Source organism: Cyprinus carpio, chromosome B2 (assembly GCF_018340385.1).
Source record: "Cyprinus carpio isolate SPL01 chromosome B2, ASM1834038v1, whole genome shotgun sequence".
Lineage (NCBI taxonomy): Eukaryota > Metazoa > Chordata > Actinopteri > Cypriniformes > Cyprinidae > Cyprinus > Cyprinus carpio.
The window spans coordinates 15975029-15999217 of NC_056598.1; the positions used below are offsets into that span (position 1 = coordinate 15975029).

General features: G+C 40.2%; 1 protein-coding gene across 1 annotated transcript in view; it reads left to right on the forward strand.

Annotated features, from left to right (window-relative positions):
• Positions 1-7417: 7417 nt before the first annotated feature.
• The window catches only part of LOC109055792 (zinc finger SWIM domain-containing protein 5-like), a 41088-nt gene continuing 24316 nt past the window's right edge, over positions 7418-24189 (forward strand). Inside the window, exon 1 of the mRNA XM_042718329.1 lies at positions 7418-8110. Within this exon, the coding sequence (XP_042574263.1) occupies positions 7612-8110 (499 nt within the window). The 5' untranslated portion in view covers positions 7418-7611. The remainder of the gene's footprint in view (positions 8111-24189) is intronic.

Sequence of the window (24189 nt, forward strand, 5' to 3'; positions counted from 1 at the left end):
CCCAAATCGCTTGTCCTGTGTAGGGATGCTGAAAAGACCCAACTTAAAATACAGACAGGAACAAGAAACCTGTGTTGTGAGCAGAAGAATGAATTTAGGCCGACAAAAGAACAAAGACTAAGGCAATATCCGGCACATATAACACTGTTGTTATAAGTTCACTTTCATGGTTCCATATCTGCATTGTATCTAGACGACTGGTATCCATAGAGACAAGCTTCATGGATCAAGGTGACATTCCAAAGTAATATCTAATCTTCGGCAACCTGATCTCATTGTCATTCATCTAAAGCTTTGCCCTTTTGGTGGTATTTATTCTATTGTGGATTTTGACTTATTTGAACATGCAAATGAGGTATAATGTAGACCTGGGGCATCTGCTGTGCTCAAATACACACATCATGGTTATCAGGATGAGCACCTTCCCGTAGCCTATCGCGCTAGTCACATAAGCCTCTTGGTCTGCATGGAGGCGAGCGAGGCCTAGAGGCCCGCTGTGCGTAAAATCACCCCTAACACCATTAGAAACATCCCAGCAATCACACTACATGGTTGTGAGACAGACAACAGTGCTTTCTGTCCGTGCTGTTTTGAAGCCATTCAGACTATTTGGTGGAGAGGCTCATTTAGGAGCCTGGCCATTTCCATTGAATGTTTCCTGTCTCAAAGAAGCTTGATTACTAGAGTGGGAGACAGACTGTACAATTCACATGAATGTGGTTGTTATAGGAAAACACGATTTAGGACAACTGATTAAAGAGAAAATGGAAATATATTGGCACCTTTTGAGCTCATTTCCATAAGTAGTTAGTGAACACTGGAGTTAGGAGTTTATAAGAGAAAATGTACTTAAGTATAAGTGTACAGTGTCAACATTTTACTCAATTAAAAGTAAATATTATTTTTTTCATAGTAAGTGTAAATGTGTCTTTATGCATTAAAATGTATACAGTATCTATCTTGATGTTTCAGGAAGGGGTCCCTTGCAAGGCAACCGTCAAATTTGGTGCTAATAATCAAAACCCCTACTCTAGAACTCACAAGACGCTAAATTGTTAAATGTTTAATTATATATTTATATATGAATATATTTAATTATATATTGCTTTTTGTAAAAGGACTAAATGCTGTGGTGAATGAAGAGACATTTTTACGAATACATGAGGAATAAATTTTTTGAGCCAATTACAAAACACATTGAAAATGATTTTAAATAAAACAAAACAAATCATATATACAGTTTATGGTCAGTAAGATTCTTACACTCACCAACACTGCATAAAAATACAGTAAAAGCAGTAATATTGTGAAATATTTTTACTATTTAAAATAATTGGTTTCTATTTTGATATATTTTAAAATATTATTTATTCCTGTGATGGCAATGCTGAATTTTCAGTCTTTAGTGTCACACGAACCTTCAGAAAGCATTCTGATATGTTGATTTGCTGCTCAAAAAACATTTCTTATTATTAGTGTTAAAAACAGTTGTGCTGATTAATATTTTTGTGGAAACTGTGATGCATTTTGTTCCAGGATTCTTTTGAAATATGATTGAGTACAATTTTTTTCAACTGCCTTTGAGTAAAGTCCAAATTCCCCCAACTAATACTTGAGTAACTGTACTTTGTTAGTATACTCAAGTGCTTTACACAGCCCTGTCTGGAGGATTCCTGTGGACAGGTGAAAGGGGGCGACACAAAGGCCTTCATCCGTGCTTTTTCCTGCAGCTGCATGCTCAGCACAGCCCCAAAGGACATATCAGTGCCTCCACAGTAAACACTCTTACTATTTGTCCTGGGCCCTCTCATGAGACCAGCTCCATCCTGCACTCTTAAATAGCTTTAGGCCACAACAAAGAGTAAGGGCTGGGAGAGGAAGAAGGTGAATGAGGGAAAGAGAGAGAGAGGGCATGGCACAGAGGAGGAAAGAGGGTGAGGATGTGTGAAGAGGGGCTAAGAGCTTCTGTCACTTCTGGTGTGAACACCGAAAAAGCGGCCGGCGACGGGGGGTTGAGTGGACGAGAACGGACCCGGTCATAAATTTAGCTCCTGTGAGGCCGAGTGAGGGAATACACAGACAAAGAGTTATAAAGGAGGTGACGCTGGCACACTTGTGGGAGGAAGCCGGCATGCTCAAGTAATAGCAGTTATGCCGGGCCCAATACACAAACTCCTAATTGACACCAATGTCTCAATCATCACACTGTCAGCACAACAAATGCTCAGTCTGACCTGAGCCTGACAGACATCTTATCAGCCCAATCAAACAGACCAAATGAGACTGAAAACCTCTCACCACAGGCAACAAAGAGGCTGGGCTTTATACGTTTTGCATGCCAAACTACATGCTCTCTTCTCCATTGTGAAGGGAGAAGGCTTTGTGAAGAGATCAGCATGCCTTCAAGACATTAGCTGAGCCACACTCTGTTAGACAAAAGGCTTAGGTAATTCTCTTTTTTTCTCACATGGGTGACTTGGGCTCTCCTCTCTTGCTAAAGTCTGACTCCATTTAATGAACGCTGCGAAGAGCGATGACAAGAAGGGCCTGGGGGAGGGGGCCACCACACCACCGTGAAGATAAAAATCAGGCCCTACAGGTGGAGCTGGGTTCTCTATCAACACCGCCATTGTTCCCCTCTCCAACTGCCGCACGGCAAAAAGCCGCAACCTGCCCCGATCTTGTGACATCATTGCGTACGAAGAGGGGAAGGCAGTCAAAACCTTCCGATGCACACATATGGTCTTGCTTGTTTGGTTTGGTTATGCTGAAAATGTGACGCAGTCTCAAACATTAACCCTAGAGGCTCCTGCGCATTCTTAGACACTGTGTCAGGCTGAGCAACACCCCGCTTGAGTTTTCCAAGTCCAAACAGAGCCTAGAAGGAGAAGACGTGGCATGAAATGAATGTAAAGGTGCATTATAAAAGTATTTTGTTATAAAAAAAAAAAAATACAAATATTCAGTACAAATATAGCAGTTGTGGTTGCCAGAAATTCCCTTTAGAAAATATGGTGACAATATTTCTGGGATTACAGGATAACATATTGGTGCCTGTATATTTTGACAACTGTGTATTTCATCAAATGGTGTATTAATAAACAATACCATACCATACCATATCTACTTGAACTACCCAAATCTACTTTTTACCTTAAAATATACTCATAACCACCATAATAATACAGGTGGTACAACAACTGAAAAAAAAGTATAAATTAATAAATAAATAAAAACCATGATTAATTAGAGTTCATTGTAAGTAGCCTGTCCATAAAACATGACCAGTACTCTATATGCAGCGCACACTAAGACCAAACTAGATAAGGGTACCATATATGACACTAAAATAATGCAGTAAAAATGTAGCACAAACACACTAATGTACATTACTGATAACATAAATTAAACAAAAAAATCTAGAAAGAAATAGAATGTGCTTTTACTGCAGGGTTGTCAGGTTCACGGCTTTCTGGCTGATTTGGGTTATTTTTAAAACCTTTCCATGAGTTATTTTTTTCTTTTTTGAATCATTCCATAAATTGTATACTGACTGAGTTGCTTGTATTTAAATATTTTATATTCTACCAATGATAAAACTTTTCTCAGTCTGTTTTAATGTTCCATGTGTTTATTCCTAATATATAGTGATTTTTAAGTTGAAATTGTGCATATTGCATAACATTCATGTAAAATATGTATTTTAGGTATGGGAGTGGCATATTTTGAGGTTTGGCCTAGGGTCATTGGACTAGTTTTGACTGGCTATTGGTTTAGTTTGGATATGTAGATGTCACGTGACAACGTTTTACTTTTTTTTTCACTGTAAATCATATGGTAATTTATATTTTTACTTCCAAAAACCATACATTAGACAGTATTTTACAGTAAAACTTCATATAATGTGATATTAAATCTTAGTATATAATACAGTAATTTACAGTTATCCAACTGACATGTTTTTTCAGTGAAATGGAGAAATAGAATTCTGTAAAGAAACAAACAGGGAATTTTAAGATATTCCTTGTAGATGAATAATTTCTGACGGTGCTTCGTTTAGCAATATGCAATCTTTTTGTACACTTTCACTTAACAGAAGACCGGCAGATGTGTTGAAGCCATTGAAATGGGCCTGAAAATAGATGGACAGGAGGCTGCTGATGGCTCGAAAGGATGCAAGACCCTTTATTGTATTGTTGTTATTCCCAGAGAGACCTCCTTTGATAGGGTTTTTTCTACTCTCTTGTACCCCATCAATCTTTTTCCAATTACCTGTCTTGTCTCCCCCAAATCTGTCACAATTGTTGCCTTGGAAACTGGTAGCGTCCAGCGCCATTATATTTCGCTCCATTGTTCGATTTGTGTTGATGTGGCAACATTCCCCCAGACGAACGATCCTGAAAAATCATGGTGCGATCAGGTTGGAAAGCACTTGAATCAGATTTAATCAGTACTGTAACACAACTGGCTTAGAATGAAAATGTTTGATAAAAATGTCCGATAGCAGAAAAACATCTCCTTCGATTCGCCTCCATAATAACTGGCGTGGTTGGCATGTAGGGTGCTGTGTGTAAAAAAACGATGTCTCTGCCCTCAAGGACATTTCCGTACACTGGGAGCCCAGGGTACTTTGAAAAGCACCAGAAGTGACAAGACTCCCTCTTCCAGACTGTCATGCATATACATATACACATACACACAGAGACTTACACACTCACACAGAGGACTCACAGAATGTCATTAGACGCCTGGTATCCTGTGTGGTGAGCTGTCAGCTTGTCATCTTTCAGTCGGTGCACTCGACTGGACAGCAGCGAGCATGCTGGGATGTGACAGCCAGTAAAATGGAGTCCTGTCATTACTTCTCCCCACACCTGCTGTTCTGGTTCCCAAAGAGGCAGCAGACAAATAAACATATAAACAAACAATCTTACGAACATTCTCAGTGTTTAGAGCCAAATATGAAAAACATGCCCCCATATAATTAAATGGACAAGATGTCGTTTCAATTTGGTTGAAAAATTTGATCTTTTACTTAATTCTGTCATTCCTGGGTTGTAATGTTATCATGACACCTTACGAAGTGCATGTCAGCAGAGTTAGACAACATACAAATATCAGCAAGTTGTCAGCGGCCCTAGGCCATCATGGTGTGCATGAAGTCAAGAGAGTTGCAATAAATGTGGCAACATGTTTATCATATGCAATCTTGATGGTCTTTGTCTTGCAGATCCCATGGGACATTTTTAAAAACAATCAAGTGAAATTATTTCAAAATTAACAATAAAACATATAATTGGCCTAGAGCTCCTAAGAGGTGTGAGATGATAACAGCGCAGGCTGCAGGAGCCTCTGTCTTTACAGGGCAGGAGGTGAAGTTTCTTGAATGGGTCGATCAAAAGAGCATGAATGTGTGTGTGCGTGTGTGTGTGTGTGTGTGTGTGTGTGTGTGTGTGTGTGTGTGTGGGGGGGGGGGGGGGGGGGGGGGGGGTTGGGGTTGGGTTGGGGGGGGAACTAATAGGGTGAGAAATAAACTTGCAAAATGAAGTTAGAAGTGTGAGATTAAAAGTGGAATGTTATATCATAAAGATTTATGTCTGTTACAGAATATGTTTGCACTGTTGTGGAGATTGGGGCTAGTTGTCATGCTCTTTACTTCAGTGAATACTTATCAGGGAGCTTTTCTTTTTGAATTTCAATTTTTGTATAGACACATGCCCGGGAAAAACAGTGTAGAGTTCCCTAATGCAAACATATTTATATAGGAAAGTTTTCACATCAGAATCTGCCATTACTTTTCACCTAATTTTAAACAGTAAAATAATTATGAAACAAAACAATTTATAACACTTGTGAAGTATAATGTTTTGGCCAGCAGATATTGCATTAAATCAATTTTGTACATTTCTAACATCCAAAGCATGTGTGAAAACACAATTTATTGTATCAATTTTATCTTCAAGGTTTAAAGATTAACAAAAAAGATGACCTTCTTTCTGAGCAAAACATTATATTCGAGTGCAGAAAATGTTGCAGATATACTTATTATGATACAATTTTATTACTCAAATATGACAAATGTGTAATATGCAGTTAAAATGAAATATTTACTAACTTTACTTCCTGTGAAGATTATTTTCTAATAAATTATTAAATGTACACAATACTGTTTAATATTATTCAATAATATTTTACAATATAAAAACAACAGTATTGTAAAAAATAATATGAACTATTTTCTATTTTAATATAATGTTAAATGTATTTTTATTCTTGTGATGCAAAGCTGAATTTTCAGCATCATTACTCCAATCTTAAGTGTCATGTGATCCTTCAAAAATGATTGTAATATGCTGATTTGCTGTTCAATAAACATGATCTATGATGAAAAGAGTTGCACTGTTTACTATTTATATATACATATATATTTTTGCAGGTTTCTATGATGAATAGAAAGCTAAAAAGAACAATTATTTGCAATAGGTTTTTTTTCTATTGTCACATTAACGGTCTTTACTGTCACTTTTGATTAATTTAATCCTTGCTGATTATATACATTAAAAAAAGAATTTTTTTTTTTATTAAATGTTTTTTTGTTGTTGTTTTTATCTTACTGATCCCAGTATTGTAAACGTAGACTGCAAATTTCTGCATGTGTTGAATTTAAAATGACATTTTTTCTAATGTTTTGTGAATGCAATCCTAAGTTCATTACAGTAAGGCAGATGATACACTGGGCAACTTTTTTTGAGCACTTTCCCATTGAGAATGGGTAACAAATCTCTATCTGGATACTTTAGATCAGTCGTGGGCCCTTGAATCTCACCTGGTTGCCCGCTGAAGCCAACATTAGCCAAAATTGCCTGGCGGCCTTGCTCAAAAAGTTGCCCCGTGTATCATCAGCCTTACAGTTTTTCCCTATATAGGCATCCCTAAGGAAAATAAATAAATAAATCCACAGGGCGCAATACATGAAAGAAATACACGTTTCTACATCTACATGTTTATGAGTTATGACAAGTACATACATTTCTAATCAAGATTAGATGAACCTTGACAGCACCAATCAACTGACATTACATACATGGCCACCAGGGTGGGTAGTAGACGTCTGTGAAGAGTTACATTATCATAAAAACATTTCAAACTTTTTGTCACACCAAACTCAAAGGGCAGCTGGAGAGTTCTCCGCATTTTTACGACACTTGAAGGGTAAAACATGCACTGCAAACATCTTGCACATTCAGAGAATGCATTGCATCGTTATGCTGACACGAATAGGTGCCCTTTTAAAAACAAACGCTCGGTTTTCTGCGCGTCTGCTGCTCTTTGAGCCAACGGAAGATGTTTAAAAACAAAACACACCGCAGCAGATTTTAGATTCAGAGTGCACGAGTTGCGTTTGTAACAAACTGTCCGTCGATCAAAACCGTGCCTGTCATTTCGGTGCACACATGCGCATCGCCTTTGTGAAGCGCGACCTCGCGATTGGCTGGAGCGCGTTTGTTATTGGTAGTGACGTACGTGAAGTGACGACCCTCCCGTTGTGAGGTGCCTCCGTCTGTGCGCTTCGAGAGCCACGGTCCTCACTTCAGTGTTTATTTGGTTGTCATGGCGGAGGGACGTGGAGAACTATTGCCTCAGCCGCCGCTTCACCTCTCCTTGCCCCCGGCCAGCAAGCGACCTTGTTTGCGTCCCGCTCCTCGAGGACCGGGTCCGGGGCCTGGCCCGGGATTTCCGAACTCTCGCTTCCGTTGCCCGGAGTCTCTACTGGACTGCGCCGCGAAGGCCGTAGCGGAGAAATGGGCCTTCGAGAGGGTGGAGGAGCGCTTCGAGCGGATCCCCGAACCGGTTCAGCGCCGTATCGTGTACTGGTCGTTCCCGAGGAACGAAAGGGAAATATGTATGTATTCGTCGTTTCAGTGCCGAGTGGCGGGTGAAGAGGGTCCGGTAGTGGGCTCGAGCTCGTCCGTTGGCTCTGGTACAGTCCCCGGAGGGGTTACGAACACACCAGGCAGCGCAGGGACGGGGGGTACCGGAGATGGACTGCCTTTCCGCCGGGGAATCCGGCTTTTGGAAACCGGTTGTGTGGACAACGTCTTACAAGTCGGTAAGTGCAGCTTTAACCGTCCAGAGTACGTTGAAAGTTTTCCAGCAAACGAAGTTTCTTGAGAGAGAGAGAGAGAAAAAAAAATGGAAGTGGTCTCGTTTAGAAACTGTCATTTGTTTCTACATAGCGATTTCTCATTGCCAGTAAGAGAGCGTTTAAATGCCTGCCGTATTGCAAAAGAAACGGAGCTCACGTTTTAAAAATTAAAGGGCTTGTTGGGTATGTTATGTTGCAATGGCTTTAATGTGGAATTCATTGGAATTGGTGCAATGTTCATATAACACTTGATAAAAAATGTATATGCCTTATAAGTTACAGAAAAGACTAAAACTGATACTAAATAGTGTATGTTTGAACGAACACAACGAGGTCTGTCGAAACGGAACCTTCTTTCACAGGTCGCGAGGAAGAAAAGACTAACGTGCTGGTCACAATGAATCTCTGTTGTAGCACACAGCGCTGCTGTTTTGTTGCTAATATTCCAATTTAAAGTTGTTTTCGGCGAATTATTAGCTTTTTTCCAAGTATGTGTGGTTGCTTGACGGTTGTTGGGTCTCTTGATATAATTAAGTCCAGGGTAATCCGCTTGAATCCAAATCCCATATCTTTTGTTTATTTGCTGGTTAGTCAAGACAAAGGACTCGTATTTGCCGTAGTAAAACGAATGATAAAACACGTTCCAAGACTTTATCTAACCCTCTGTTGTTTTATTTCGAAGACCCTTTGTTGATATAAGCGTTAAAACGAGTAAAAAAATGTTCTATTCGGTTAAATGTGTCGCTGGGTTGTCCTCGTAGAGGCTACAGCACAATAGCTCAATACCCCCTCGCATCGGGCTAGTTCTTCTGTATTCGCCGAATGGCAGTTTTGTGGTGTGTAGAAATGCTTTTCTAAACCATAAAGAACCGTCACCGTATTTTCAAGCTTCTTTCAAACGAACTAAATCGAAAAATGGCCAAAGTAACTCGAAAAGGCTTTGGCATTTGGAGCACGAAAGCAGTTTCAATGGCTGCCCAAATGTCTATACATTTTCCTCCCCCACTCGCTCCACTTCAGTAAACATACTGGTAAAATGCTATCGTGAAAGAAAGGGAAAAGTGATTAAAAAAAAAAAAAAAAAACTCACAGACCTTTGTATGCTTCCAGAGCACGAAATATAAATGAAAGTGCTCGTTTCAAGTCGTCAAGTTGCACCTCACTTGTCAGGCCCAATATGACATTTATAATGCTTGAGGCTTTAATTAAGATAAACAAAACCTTTCACAATATCAAATATTTAGCCAATATAGTACATATTAACAGTATAAAGCAAAAAAGCTATCATTTAGTAGACATGCCACAATTTTCCTATAATGTAAGCTTTCTTTTCTTGAAATAACAGTTACAGGAAGCCCCACATCTCCAATAATTGTAGGTGTTATGAGAGTAGTGAAAGTATACATATAACTAATTCAATAAAGAAGCCATGATTCATTTATTCTCACAAAGATCCACTGTGTCCCTTTAAAAGGCCAGTGTTAGTGGAAACGTGATAACTTAGCTGTAATGAAATAACATGGGCACTTATTTAGCAACCTTGAAAAGCTCCCGTCACGAGTCAGTGTAGCCCCTTTTTCACGTTAAATAAATCTAGTTAAAGTTATTTATTTATTTTTTTTAAGTTACTGTATATTCAACAATATCCTCAAGTTTTTAGACTTGGCCGATTTCACAGCTATTGTATTTTAAATGAAAAAAAAAAAAATAGTCCCTTCGTCTCAATTTTGTGTTATTCTGCATACATGACTTTTATAGTGTTCCTTGAAGTAGCAAGCAGGTGACCAAAAAGCACAGCATTGCCTGAGTACTGCTTGGATTGAGTTTTTAAACATTAACCTTTTAAGTGTGAATAAGCACGGTCATTTGATTGTAAAAGAAACAATAGACAGAATAAATCCTTGATAGATTAGGCATCTGACAGTAAGGGGACGTCACCACCTGATAAATCGAGATAAAGTAGGTTTGCTTTCATGTTGTTTTGCTCTGTGTGTCTAGATTGTGTTCTTTTGGTTTTATGGATACAGAAACAGAACTGGACATGCGTGCATCTGATAGGGGAGTTCATTACTTGTGTCCTTAACCATATGAGCAGTCTCAAAAATGTGCTGTGTGGGTGTGTGTTTTTTTTTCTCAACAATACAACTACAAGTTCCACCCGTGCATGCTTGAATAAACCATTGACTCATCAATGCCACAGCTTCTTTTAGACCTGTTTAAAACCCTCAAAGACACTGTAACAGTGTAAACCGCTTTTAAGGTCAATTCAGCATGTTCGTGAAAACGCAAGCTCTCAAAGATTCATACACAGAGGCTTACTCACGGTAAGCCAGGCTTACTCCGAAGTTTGCCAGAAAGTTCATAACATAATTTGTACTCTTTCCAGAAGCCAAAGCACAACACCAAAGCCTGAGAATGCGGTAGATTTTGAATGGTTAGATTTTCTGCCCCAAATATTAAGGGATGGACAGCTTGTTACAGGAAACCGATTTGATAAGAATAATTAATTCTTGTTTGTATAATTCAGCCAATCCACCCCACCCCGGTCTAGAGCCTCTGTCTTCTAAAGTCCTTATAGAGGAGGTTCTAGCTTTGAGTCAGCCTTGAGGATTATTGGGTCATGCTTTGTTACCCAGCTGTAGAAAACTCCCCCCATTCACAGAAGGGTGGGGGGTTGTCGTTGTGTGTGTTTGGTGAGTGGGAGGGTGGTTAAGAGTATAGCTTTTCGCAATGAAGCACAAAGCTGTGATGTGAAGCCTTTAGAAAACCTTCTTCTGTGGTAAGGAGGCAAAAGTTCGGTGGGATTATGGCTGGAAGAGCCACTGAGAGGTTGTTTAGTCCCCTTAGTGCCTCTGTAAAACCTAGGCAAGCATTGAATTGAGTTATGCTACTCTTCTGCCAAATGACTCAGAAGGCTTCAGGCTGTTTTGGAGACTCAACTCAACAAACTTCTTTTGCCATTGGACACAATACTGTTACTCTGGGAAATACTTTGGGAAATAGGTCTTTCTCAGTCCTTTGGTTTTAGTACACATATATTACAGTGTCATAGAAAGTCATTGTGGAAGATAGATTGAAGCCCGTTTGTTTGAGTTTGGAGGATAGCAGCCTTTAGGCCTGTGGCTGCTCTGTGATGTCACTAGGCCTGTTTTTAGCTCTTTGTCTCCTTTGAGTGTTGCCATCATTTTGGTCTTTGTAATCGGGACACATCTCATTCAGCACCATACAAGTTCAACAAGGGACCGCTAATTCTGCTCTATCTTTCATCAGCCGTACAGACAATATTTAATCAAGGTAATTAATTCCATGCCTGCAAGTCTCAAAGAAAATCACTTAAACAAATCTCCTTTTCACACTTATTAGCACTCTTAGTTTTGAAGGACACGGCCATTAAACACCCCCCCCCCCCCCCTTGTCTCCATCAAAGGAGGGAAATTAATTTGGAAATAGGGGAGATGGTGGTTAGCCGCCTTGTCAGCTAATCAGCGGCGACTGGAGCAAGGTGAAAAACAACTCGCCGCATTCCAGGACAAAAGACCTGTCAGAGACTTTGATCAGGTCCTCGTTTCTGAACGCTGAGCTCAGACTTGATAAAAAAAAAAAAAAAAGTGACGCAGTCCCACATTCGGTTGGTGTTTTGAAAGTATGCCCATAGAAAAGCCTGTGTATCGCTATGCTATATGTGTTTTTTACACAGTGTGACGAGTGTTTTTATTCCCTCAGTGGATCTGGCACCCACCCATGCTCTGAAAATCAATTGCGACCTTGCCCTCTTTGCATTTTGCTGCAGCCTGCCCCATAACCTCCAATTTTCATTTATCAGCGATGCATTTCTCAGACTCGGACCTGTCTGCTTCACAGCTGTGTTTGGGGCAATTGGTTTAGTTCAGTATGTCTGCTCCTGCAAAATGGAGCTCAGATTTTGAGCCAGGGGCAAGGTTCCCGTCCATACCCTACCCACGTGCAGCTGGGCTTGCAGCAAGCTTCGTCTCCCTGCTACAGCTTATCTGTGTTTTATTGGAACTCAGTGAGTTGCATGCACACACGCGTTCACTCATTATGCATTATTGCCTCTCACAATCCTAGTTTAAAAGTGCTGGCTGTTAAAGGTCCCTTATGATAGAAGCTTTACCTCTTTGATCTCTGCACACAGGCGGCTGATTATTTTGTCGATATTTCGTCATGAAGTAGTCGCTTTAATGGAACTTTTATGCTTTTATGCACTGGGAGGACCGGAGTATGGCTGGCGAGCCTTTAAAGCTCTGATTTACACAAGATACACATGTTTCAAAGCTTTTGGAAGTGCTGTAAACCTTTTTTTTTTTTACTTTATCGCTGGGAGGGACATGCCTCTTTTCTCTCTCGTGTTCCTCCCTCCTGCCTGCTTCTCTGTTTGGGTGTCATTGTCGGAGATAGAGGCCACTGAGAGTTGCTCCTCTTTAAAGAAGATGCCTAATAGGGCCTCATTTGGCTGTAATTGCCTAACAAATGTAAGAGAATTCCAGAGGAAACAAAAAGAGAAAAAGGAGAAGGCAAATCAGCCAAGCGAGAACAGAGGAAGGGGGAAAAATTGGTTTGGAGGTGAGATTGCGCAGAGGAAATGGAATCATATACTATGACATGCTATGTTTAGGCAGGCAGAAAATAGAGGACGGCCCCTACCTTCAATTTGTAAGGACGTGGAGGAAAATCCTTACATCTGGGGCTGTAACACTAAACGCGAAGTGCAGGAAACTCAAGCAGCACTCAGGCAGCTACCCTCCCCCATAGAAGGCCTTTCATCCAGCTGAGATTTTGTGTGCGGGGTGTTTTTGTGGCCAGTTCACATGGAAACTTAATTTTCTCAGTCTGGACGAGAGAGGAAGGATAATGTGTATTGGAGATGAGGTCAAATATCCTGCCAGAGGGTGAAAGAAAGAGGCCCCAGTCAGTGGCAGTTAGCAATGTGCAAACCTCTATGCAAATGTCACATGGGAGGCTGTGGACTTTTTAAAGCCATCACTTCATACATATGTTTATTCTAGCCATACAAACCCTTCCATTGCAGTTCCTGTTTTTAGCTTGACTCGATGCCAGCCACCAATCACACGGGTGCACTGAAGGCCCCACCATTAGCGCTGTGTGCTTTAAAGGTCTCTGCGTGATTGTATTGATTCTAAAGCCATTTTTTCTCCATTATTTAATTCTGCATATTGAATAGCTTTATCTTGTGCTATTGATTTGTACCTGTCTGTTTCAGCAACCTTTGCTTTTTTAGTTGGTTTCAACCCAAAGCTCAGTCACACGTTGATTCTTTGTGGCCTTGTTCACAAAGTAGCATATTCTTGCTAGTATAGAAAAAAACAAAAACATTGCTATTAGAATTTTTTGTTGTTGTTATACTTTTTTAATAATAACCTTGCAATAGGGCTGGGCCATTTTTCAAATTTGATCAATTAATTCTAATTTAATGTTTTGACACGATTGATATTTTTAGAAATCAAAATTTCTATTGAATAGAAATATTACCAAACGTTAGAATTAGACACTTTGACAATATAATGATAACAGTAAAGAGAAAAGAACGTTCCAACGGCATGTCACCGCACGTGATTAACGCTCATTTACACAGAATGCGCTTTTGTGTTGGTGAAGATGTGACACAGGCAGTGGAATAGGAAAAACAAGCAAGAAGATGAGTGAACTTCTTTTAACTTGAGCGTCGCGTTTTTAGAATGCCGTGTCATGCATGAGATGCTGCAAGAGATGCGAGTGCAACAGTCAAACGTGTCCATGTTTACGTAGAAAAAAACTTTGGAAAAGCAGCACAAGCGAATAAAAAACCTGTAAATACTAATGTATGTCTGATATTTCATGTTTGCATCATGGTGACAGGCTGAAAACTGCGGTTATTTTTACAAAACGTTATAGTAGTTAATAATAGTCTATTGGTGTTATACCTTCAGTCATTTTGAATTTGAATTACCTTGACTTTTGAGATTTTTTTTTCAAAGCATTTTCCTTATTTCTGAATATATATGTATAAGACAAGTTTATACAAGATGTTGTTTTAGTTCAAGCATCTTTTCTGCAATGATATTTAACAAGTGATTTGTTTAACATTCAGCCTACATCATGTTGACAACTTCATGTGTGATTCACTTGGAATAGAATTTTCTTTAACTAGAGGGTTAATGAAGAAAAAGAAATTGAATCATGTTGTAGTTAAATTTTCAAGTTTTTAAAAATCTTAAAAAAAATTGAGATTTGAATTTTTTGCCATATCGCCCAGCCCTGCCGTAAAATTCATACAAATGTCTTCTATGATAGATGTTTTGAATTTGTGATTTTTTTTTTTTTTTTTTAGGTCAAGGTTGTAAAATGTGACTCCCAAAACATATTAATGTTAGACATCTTAATATTAATTTTTAAATATTATTTTATTTGTAAACATTTCTTTAACTTGAAAATATATTAGATTATTATAAATAACACATGTTAGCCTATAACTTTTACTATTATGTTATTTCGTTTTTCTAGGTTAGGCCATGTTCCTTTTTTTAATTAAAACTTCAAATTTCAAAACCATATGAAATCAAAGAGTACATTTCTAATTGCTTGACGTGTTTTAAACAAGCTATCCTTTTATATGTATTGTGGAGATGTCACTTACCCAAGTATCACAACTTGCTGCCATTTCACTGCTTTTACAATTGGATTTGCACACAGATGGTAAAAGTCTACCTGACTGTGAATATTTATTCAGCTGCAAGCAGGATCCAGTTGTTTGGATCACTTAGGTATTGGGTTGTCTGGTTCAAAGGTCAGTTTTGATTTGATTAAAATACCATTAATTGATACCAGAACTTTCATTTAGTTTTAGACCACTGAAAACGTTACATACATGAGAGGGTTTTTTTTTTTTTTTTAATCAAGCGGACACAGCAAGTGGACCTCAAGCTGCCTTTGCACAGATTTCAACAATTTAGCACAGCCTACATCCATTATTTTTGCATTTAATTATTTGTCTCAAGTGGGATTTAGAAGGTCTGGCAGGGGTCTTTGAAGGGCTGATGGGTCTTTGAGCATAAAGCCCAAAGTATGTGAATTCTCTACTTCAAACGCCTTCACACCACTAACCGAGGTGCCTTTTGTTCTTGCCTTCTCCCTGCACTTTCAAAAGAGGATGAGCACTTACAGTTTTCACTTTTTTCCATTGGGTGGAACGGCTGAGTTATGCTAATTTGCGGCTGTCAATCTCGGCTCCCCTGAATAAACATTAATTGCCTCCAAAGCTTAAATACACATCAGCAAGGTAGATTGCCAGAGCACTAAAAGTACACCATTTAGGTAAATTGGCATATCTTAAGATAGTCAGCTGATGTTGTTTAGACACTTTAATGTTGTCTTTTTGTTTGTTCTGAGCTTTTATTGAACCTACTTTATTGAAGATTTCTTGTGATTACCACACTGCAAGGTCAATGCATTACTCAAAAGTAAACTCTTGGATAGTGTATCTTTTGTCCTAATCTCTCTGGACTTTTAAGTTGTTTCATGACTCAAGTCTTTGAGTTCTCTTTGACTTACAAAGCACTGTGACTTTGCATATCTTGTGGAAAACATGACTCTTGTTCTTGCGTTTCCCCAGCATATCACCTGTGAAACATCCTGCCTCCCCCTCAAGTAACCAAAGTGAATAGTGCATTGCTGATGCGAGTGGTTAACAGTGAGAAAGAAAGCGCAACATGCGAGGAAGTGCATCAGAGAGACCGAGAGCTGGGTTTCACAAGAACAACATCTTCCACCTCATGATCACCGTTGGTGTTTAGCACAATATGTTCTCTGTCATGTGATCGGGGTGGAAGAAATGGGCATGTTCATGCAGTTGCAGATGGCCGTGCTCTCTATTATGCTTGATTAGCATCAAGTATTTCCATCCCCATTCTTTCTGTCAATCATTACTCGCATATGAGAGGCGTAAAAATGATTTGGCTACTGAATAATACAAGGACTATTCATTTGCCAGTCTTACATATGAATGCCCATCTTGCTGACAGGACCACCTCTTTTTTTCAACATTAAAAAAAAATATATTCTTGATGAAATATTGATAACTACTTTTTTCAAAGCAGGGTTTGCAGGAAGGCATCACATGCTGGTCTTAGTGACCTGGTAGGTGTACACAATATAAATATCAATGGCTTTCCGTCTCGCCCTCTCCCTGCCTACCGGCTTCTTTTTCAATATAGCCTAATGACAGGCATCTGTTTCCCTGCAGTGCCTGTGCTGATATGGCCCATTAGGCACCGGTTTCTCGCAGGCAGCTGAGTGAACAGATGACTGCAGGAAAATGGTTGGAGGAGAGAGGGGGAAACGACAGAACTAAAAGGCAAATATGAAAGGCAGAGTAAATAACCAACCTGTCATCCCCTGCTCCCCACCCCCCAGCCGCCCTCCTCTGGAGGGCGAGAGAGACATGTGAAAGAGCGAGAGAGAAAAAGAGAAGCACCTCATTAGTCTTCCAGCCCTCCCTGACTCTGGGACTGACAGTGAACACGTCAGTGCAGCAGCAGACATGCAAACATGCAGAGAGGGGGCTACCCCGTCCCCTCCCATCCGCTAGTACTCCAAACATGATTAATGTGCGCAACAGCCGTGGGGCTATACGTCTGGACCGCTCCTCCCCACGCTGCATGCTCTTGAGAGCCCCAGCCCTCGACATCCTCCCCGGGATGCCCGCACCCTAGCTCCCTGCCAAACTCGCAGACACGGTCTGGAAATGCAATTCACCATGTCCTCCACAACCAGTGCTGTGGGACCAAGAAGTTTGACTTATGGACTGTTCAGCAGAAATAACAGTTCAGGTAATTGGTTTTAGTCTCTCATAACCCCCAATAGTAAGCTACAGCGCCGTGCAAGAATCAATTGATTCGCTCGGGGCTCCTTACATATTGAACGCAGACGAATCGGGCTCTGTAGTGTGTGGGCAACCTGCGGTTTCCAGGTCATATTCGAGCACCTGACTTTGCTGAGGCCCAAACGCAGAAGTCATGTGCTGGAAAGAAAACAATGTGATGAATAGGCATGGCTCTTATAGGCAGAGGGGGGAGAATATGTGCTCTTCAATGGGGGATTGTGGTACTTGTCATGGTGTAACAGGATCAGCGCGCCCTCCACCCTAGAGCGCAGAGGGCAGCCATTGTTACGCTGCAGGAAAAAGGCAGTGGGGGCCGCCGACCCGGGCTGAGCTCATCTTATGGGGGTGATGTCCTCCGAGCCCTACACCAGAGACAAATGCAGAGGACACTTCTCTTGCCATACTCAGAGGTCACTGGGGAAAACAAATAAAGCTCATCAGAGACAAAGAGAAGGGCAAGGAGTAAAAGTTTACAAAATTGAGTTTACCATTAAGTTACCATCAACGTCCTTGAGTAATGCACTTAGCAAGGGCATCCATGATACTTTTCAGATAAACACGTCCGGCAGTACACCACAGTTACTTCTTAAGCATCTCGAAAGCAAATTCTCGGCCGTCTTTTGATTTTAAATTCAAATTTTTTTTTTTGCCTAGTATAATTTCTTCTCAGAAGGTAGGAACACTAAGCACTTTTTGTGCTGTGGCAGCAGAATACAGCAGGCGGCGTCAGAAAGTGTAAATCAGCGTTGAAAGCGCACTGCCTTATCTACTGGATAAAACTAGCCTGCAACAATGGCATTAAAGCACAACTCATGAAAGCCGCAATTAAACACTATCTGATCTGATTCTGTTCGAAATACATCTTTTTTTTCTTCTACTCCTCGCTGTATAATGAACGCCCTCCACTTTGGTTGAAAGACACGGGACTGTCAGTATAATTGGGAAGTAATCCTGATAGAACCGAACCGACACTTCGTAGTTGCAGCCTAGCAAAGGGTCGAAAGCAAATTGTAGATAATGCAGACTGTGCTGTAATATTATTTTTACATATTACTATTACAGTTTTCATGAATATTTACAGTTTTTATGCTTTTATTTAGTTAGTTTTTTTTTTTTTTTTACATTTTCATTTTAATTTCGTTATAGCTTTTGTAATTTTCAATTATTTTTTAGTTATTTCCAGGTTTTAAACTAAATGAAAAATTGGCAATGGCAGCTAACTGAAATAAATTTTCTGTTTTGTCTTTCTCCACCACTTTTATTCTAAACACTGTTCTGCAGCATAAGCTCTAAATGATATAATGACGCTAATGCTAGTGGCTCTTTATTTGTCAATCGTTTGTTTGCTCTCACCTTCCCTCATGTTGACTTCAGATATTGACATTGAGCCGGTGGCGCAGCATTACCTTCTTTATAAAACTATTACCATTCTAAAGATATTACAGAGTAATGGATTTGTCTTGCTGTATTTTGAGCTAGCCAATCTGGGCTTGTATTGAAGCACCCGGTGCACAATTTGTTTTCATCAGCAGTAAATGGTGGATCATTGTGGCCGTGACGGGAAAGCACAAAGACCAGCTAATGAAAGGCAATGGCTGTGGCCCCAGTCTCATCACCACTCACTGCGCTCATGGATGAAAACAGGTGTCCTCTTGGGGCTGGGGTTTCATTTAAAGAGGGATTTTAAAGGAATATTCATGACGGCTATCCTTCATCGGGTGGGTGAAGGGAGGATAAGAAGAAGTGGGGGTGGGGGGGGAGAAAACGTCAGTCGGGGTAAATCAACCAGTGATTGAAGAGGCCTGTCTGGGATAATTCAGTTTGATTGGAGTCTCGGTCTCTCATTACCATTCCAGTTTCAACACGGAGACGCCCCTCAGTCCCCAATCCACCATGCTCATCTCTTTCTGAGGATGACAATGCCCTGGTGCAGGCGCTGAAATGAACAGGAGGTCTGGTGTACGTGGTTTAGCATTACTATTCTGTGGTGCACAACACTGAGTCCACTTCTAACACCTCAGGCTTGTTTATTTTGTCACCGATTGGAAACTTGTACTTTTGTTGTGATGAAAAGGATCAGTTATTAGAGGCTTTTGTCACGGTTTCTGGTTGAGTCATAGCGTCTGGGGTCTGGAAAGTCTTGGGCACAAATACAGACATTCAAAACCCTGTGTTTTAGCCTAGACAATACACCATTACAGTGAATCATAATGCTTGGTTTTTACTTCTATTGCTTTGTAAAGGAACCTGGTTTCAATATGCTGCCTGCACAGGAAGCCAAGCTCATAATGCTTGTTCATGTACAGGCAACTATTTCCTTTGTGGCATCCTTGTGGCTTGAGACCACATCATCTTCACCTGTGTCATAGTTTCATCCGATCTGGGCTCTTTTTGTTCCGTGTACCCAGTTTATAGGTTAGGATTATGTTCCACTGCGAACGCTTTATAGAGACCTCGTTTCGCACCTGGCATGTCTGTAGTCACCATTTGCAATGTCTAACTTGTCTTGAACACTAGCTTGCATTGTCCTCTCAGATGGCGAAGCTAATTCTGCAGTCCTTGGTAAACTGAGGAGGTTAGTGCTACATTTGATTACAAAAGCCCATCTTGGGAACTCCCTAAGGCTAAACAGCCATTGGACCATGTCAACAGGACCCTTCAATTGTCCAAATCCCACCCTCCACCCCTAGGCGCTCTGTTTTAATCAATAAAAAAGTCTACCAAAGCAGATCTTGTATTGCTATCATAAAAGGCTGATTTAGCTTAGCTTGTAGCCTCTTTTGTAAAGTACTAAAATACCTTTATGGTTACATCACTTAACCAGGATGCTGCAGGCCTCGACTACTGTCAAATTAAAACCAGCTTGAGTCGAAATAGTGATCCCTCATTCTATTCCTTATCCCTTTCATGTAGTTCCTGCCTTATTTCACTGTGTTTCAGCATGGCTGGAGTTGAAGGGGTTTCCCTCCTCTCCCTCGGGTGCCACAGTCTCTCGGAAGTTCAGTCTGATTCGAATAGTGTGTGCATGTGTCATAAACACACCCTGGCTTTGAAGTCAATAGATCATCACAACGGACGGCTGCCTCACAATTCCCCCAGTTGTAAACCTAGAAGCCTCTTTGTGCAACACACTGTCTTTCGGTTGAACTTCAAAGCGTGCAGTTTGCTTCAGTCATGGAATAATGTATTCCAATGTGATGTCCAGATGAAAGTGATGCAGATGCATGTGTGCACCTGCATATAGATGTTGTTCTCTAATACAGCATGCTTTATTTTAACATCGGAACTGAAGAGCACTTCTCAGGTTATTCTGAGTAAGTCCTATAATCTGTAGCACAAGGGCATCTAAGCACTAGAGTTTAAATTGTGTCAGAGAATATGTATTTCTGCTTGATTTCAGACTTACCCTGTTTTTTCCATTTCCTCAAAATATATATTTTGCATTCTAGGGATGCACAATGTACCAAATTGGTCATTGGCCAACATTATGAATTTTTGTCAATTTAGTCCATGTTCATTCCTTTCCCATTTTTTACATTTAAATCTAGATTACCTGTGTCATCATCATGTAATAACTTAACACTGTTACTGTGCTTTCACACCAACGCCATCGAGAGCAACAAAAATCGCTCTGGCCGTGCTGCCAACAACGCTGTAGAAAGATTTGTGGACGCTATGACATAGATCGAATGCTTACTTGTATTTAAAGCGGCCGCAAAGCAAACAAGCTTGTTGATCTTGTGCAGACTGACCACAAGGAGGGTAACATTATAAGTTAACCTCATTAAATATTGTTGTGGACTGAAGTATTAAGATCCTTTACCTAATAATGTATAAAGCACTAATACCACACTGTAAAAATACTCTGATACAAGTAAAAGTCCTGCACTGAAAATGTTACTTAAGTATAATCAGGTATAAACATTACTTAATTTAAGTATAATCAGGAAAATTGATTTAAAGGTTTAAAAGTGAACTGGGACTATAATACTATTATTTATAATATCATTAGATTATTATTCCTGTAACGTCAATGCACATCAGCAACTGGCCAGGAACACCAACAATCTCAGACACATTGGTCCACGCATCATTTTTATTTATTTATGTCCCTGTACGCAAACAGAGACACGTCATAGATTATTGGGAAACCTGCCACAGCAATAATCAACCTCTCCCCCATTTTGCTTGGGAACTAATGTTGGTCGGAACCAACGTTTACAGTTCCACATTCTCTGGAATCCTCTCAAGCAGTGGACTTCTACGTTCTGATTCGTTGCTGCCGAACAGCGTCATAGCTGATTACCATAAAGTTAACCTGATTTCAACTCTCCTTAATGCTCTCAACGGCCAAGTCGCGCCACGCCGCTGCTCGCCGCTTTTCGACACTGGCTCACATTGAAAATGAATGACTTCTGGCCACTTTGACGCTCTCGACGGCGGCAGTGTGAACGCACGGTTAGGCTGATGATACATGGGGCAACTTTTTGAGCAATGCTACCGGGCAGCTTTGATGTTGCCGTCAAAGGGCAACCAGGTGAGACACGGGGCACACGACCGATCTAAAGTATCCAGGTAGAAATTTGTTAACCGTTCTCAGTGGGAAAATGCCCAAGCAACATTGCTCAAAAAAAAGGTTGCCTGGCAAAATTGCTCAAAAATGTCAATTTTTCATATTGTACAGTATAATGTATAATGCCAAAATTCACTTGTAGCATTTCAAACAATGTAGGTTTTTTAGTGTTTTATTTGAAATTAATTTAGACAAAATAATGTAGAATTTTAATGTGGGCCATTTATGATTTGTAGCTTTAGCTTCCCTTTGACGTACATTGATAAAGGGAGTGTTCTTGGCTTGATTTCTGTATAACCCATTCACAATTTGAATAAGTTTTATTTTTCGTGTTGATTTTCACTTGACCTTTTTAAACTAATGTTTACTTGTATATATTTGAAGGTTACATGCTGTTTTAATGTTATTTACTTATTAAATTAGTTCATTTTGAAAGATAACAGTAATTATAGGCCTAAATATTTTTACATTTTTAAATGGATATATAAATAGTTCCAGCTGTTTTCGCTATGGTACTAAAATTACCCATGTTGGTACCAATTATTGAAATTTTGGTTTTAGGACAACACTGTGTTTCGTTCAGTCTGGTGCTCCATTAGAACCTGTTGTTCTAATGTGTGACAGTACCAGCATCAGTGAGACATTCTTGACAGGTGCCCTGAGATGCTCAGAAGATTTACCTTGTCTTTCTTTATTGAGAAATGTTGTTTGAATTTTCCCCAGTCTGTGCTGATTAGACAGAAAAGACAGGCCTCCCCCCATGCTTCCATTAATATTTCTTTTCCAAGCCTCCTTTCTTGCATTATTAATGAGCCCTTCCCCAATTAAGATGGATGAGACTGCTCTTGAGGGTATTTGTTCAGGTAAGATCTCTGATTAGCATATCTGATGGATCTGCCTTCATGCACTGATTAAAACCATCCTCTTTCCCTGGGGCAACTTTAAAGAAAGAGATGCTCAAATGAGGACCCCCACACATACTGCAAAAGACAAACCACATCAGACCATGCTACAGTGACCGTTTCATTGCCTGTATCCCTGCTATGCCCGCCCCGTACTGTTTCCTTATTACGTTAAGCTTCCTTCAGAGCACAAAACCGGCTTGTCATGCATTCCCTTTATTGTTAGGGCATATATAACAGGATTAGCCCAAACAGAATTTATGAGGAACATTGCTAAAAGAATCCAAGTTAAGAAATAGTTAAAGGAGCTATGCTTGCTTAAACTTGTAAATGTAGCTGATTAACTGAAGCAAGCACTCACAATGAAAATCTGTAGGCTCCCTTTCTGAAACATTGAAGCCTAGTCTCAAGGACATGAAAAAGCAGCCCAATGAAGATTCATGCCCGTGACCCTTGGTCCAGAGTCCAGTGTCATGGTCATAACTCATGTGCTGTCTGCATAATACAAGCGAGATCGAGAGTAATGAGCTGTGTTGAATACCCTAGCTACAGCACAGATGGGACTTTGCTTGTACATGTCAAACACAATGGAGTAGAGCATGTTGGGATAGAGTGCTGAGGTTGTTTGCATCAGTACAAGCCTTTTGCTTTGTTTATATAGTTTTTAGTGTTTTAGGCTGTAGCTGTGCAAATGTAATAGACCATGCGCACCTGGATTTGAGCATTTGGCTGTCACCACGTTTCCTGAACACGCTGATCTAGTCTCTCTCAGCACTGCGGCAGTCGGGAAGATCTAGCGAGCTGCCTTGTTTTATGAGGTTGTGAGGCTGTTCGGTCCACTTACCTTTGAGGTCATGCAAATAAAGCCCTGACCGAGAGGAGACTGAGAGGAACCTCGTACTGCTAGGTCTCTGGCACCTGCTCCCAGCGTTGGGAGACAGACTGCACCGGTGTCTGCTGCAGCCAGCTTGGCAGGATCATCTGTAACACTCTATTTTTGTCTTATTCTGCAGCTACGATGGGAAGTGCTTGGATGGGCTTATTTTTGTACACCTGGATCAGCACTTGGGAGAGGGGAAGCTGTAGATGTAGCGTTGCTTGTTGTACTGGTTTGTTGAGGAATGTCGATTTATATTGGTGTCACATTCTTATATTCAAGTGCCAGGTTGATATCAAATATCTGCTGATGTTTCCAACTCCAGGTGTGTGAAGGAAGCTCCTCAGATGTTCCTTCACTGTCAGAGAAAATATGTGCATATTAGGGATGCACTACATTTATACAATCTGGCCGATATGATAAGCTGATAATCATTTTCATGTTATGGCTGTTAAATGATAAATTCATGTTTCATTTTGAATAGAACCAAGTTTCTCAGGGATGTACGTCATTTGTGGAAGAAAAAGTCTGCTGCAACTTCTGTTACATCATGACTTGCTGATTAAAAACTGATTAAAAAAAAACCTTGGTAAATTGATAATATGGTATAGATGTTTTGCATTCCTACCTCAAATTATTGACATTGTTAGATCCATGGTAGCCTCATAGACATTTTCTTCATTCTACTACCTATTCTTTCACAATTCTACCCATTTTCTCAATGTACACTGTTTCTTAGGCTCAAGTAGATATTATATGATCCGAGCACGGTGTCTCATCCACTAGAGTCTCATC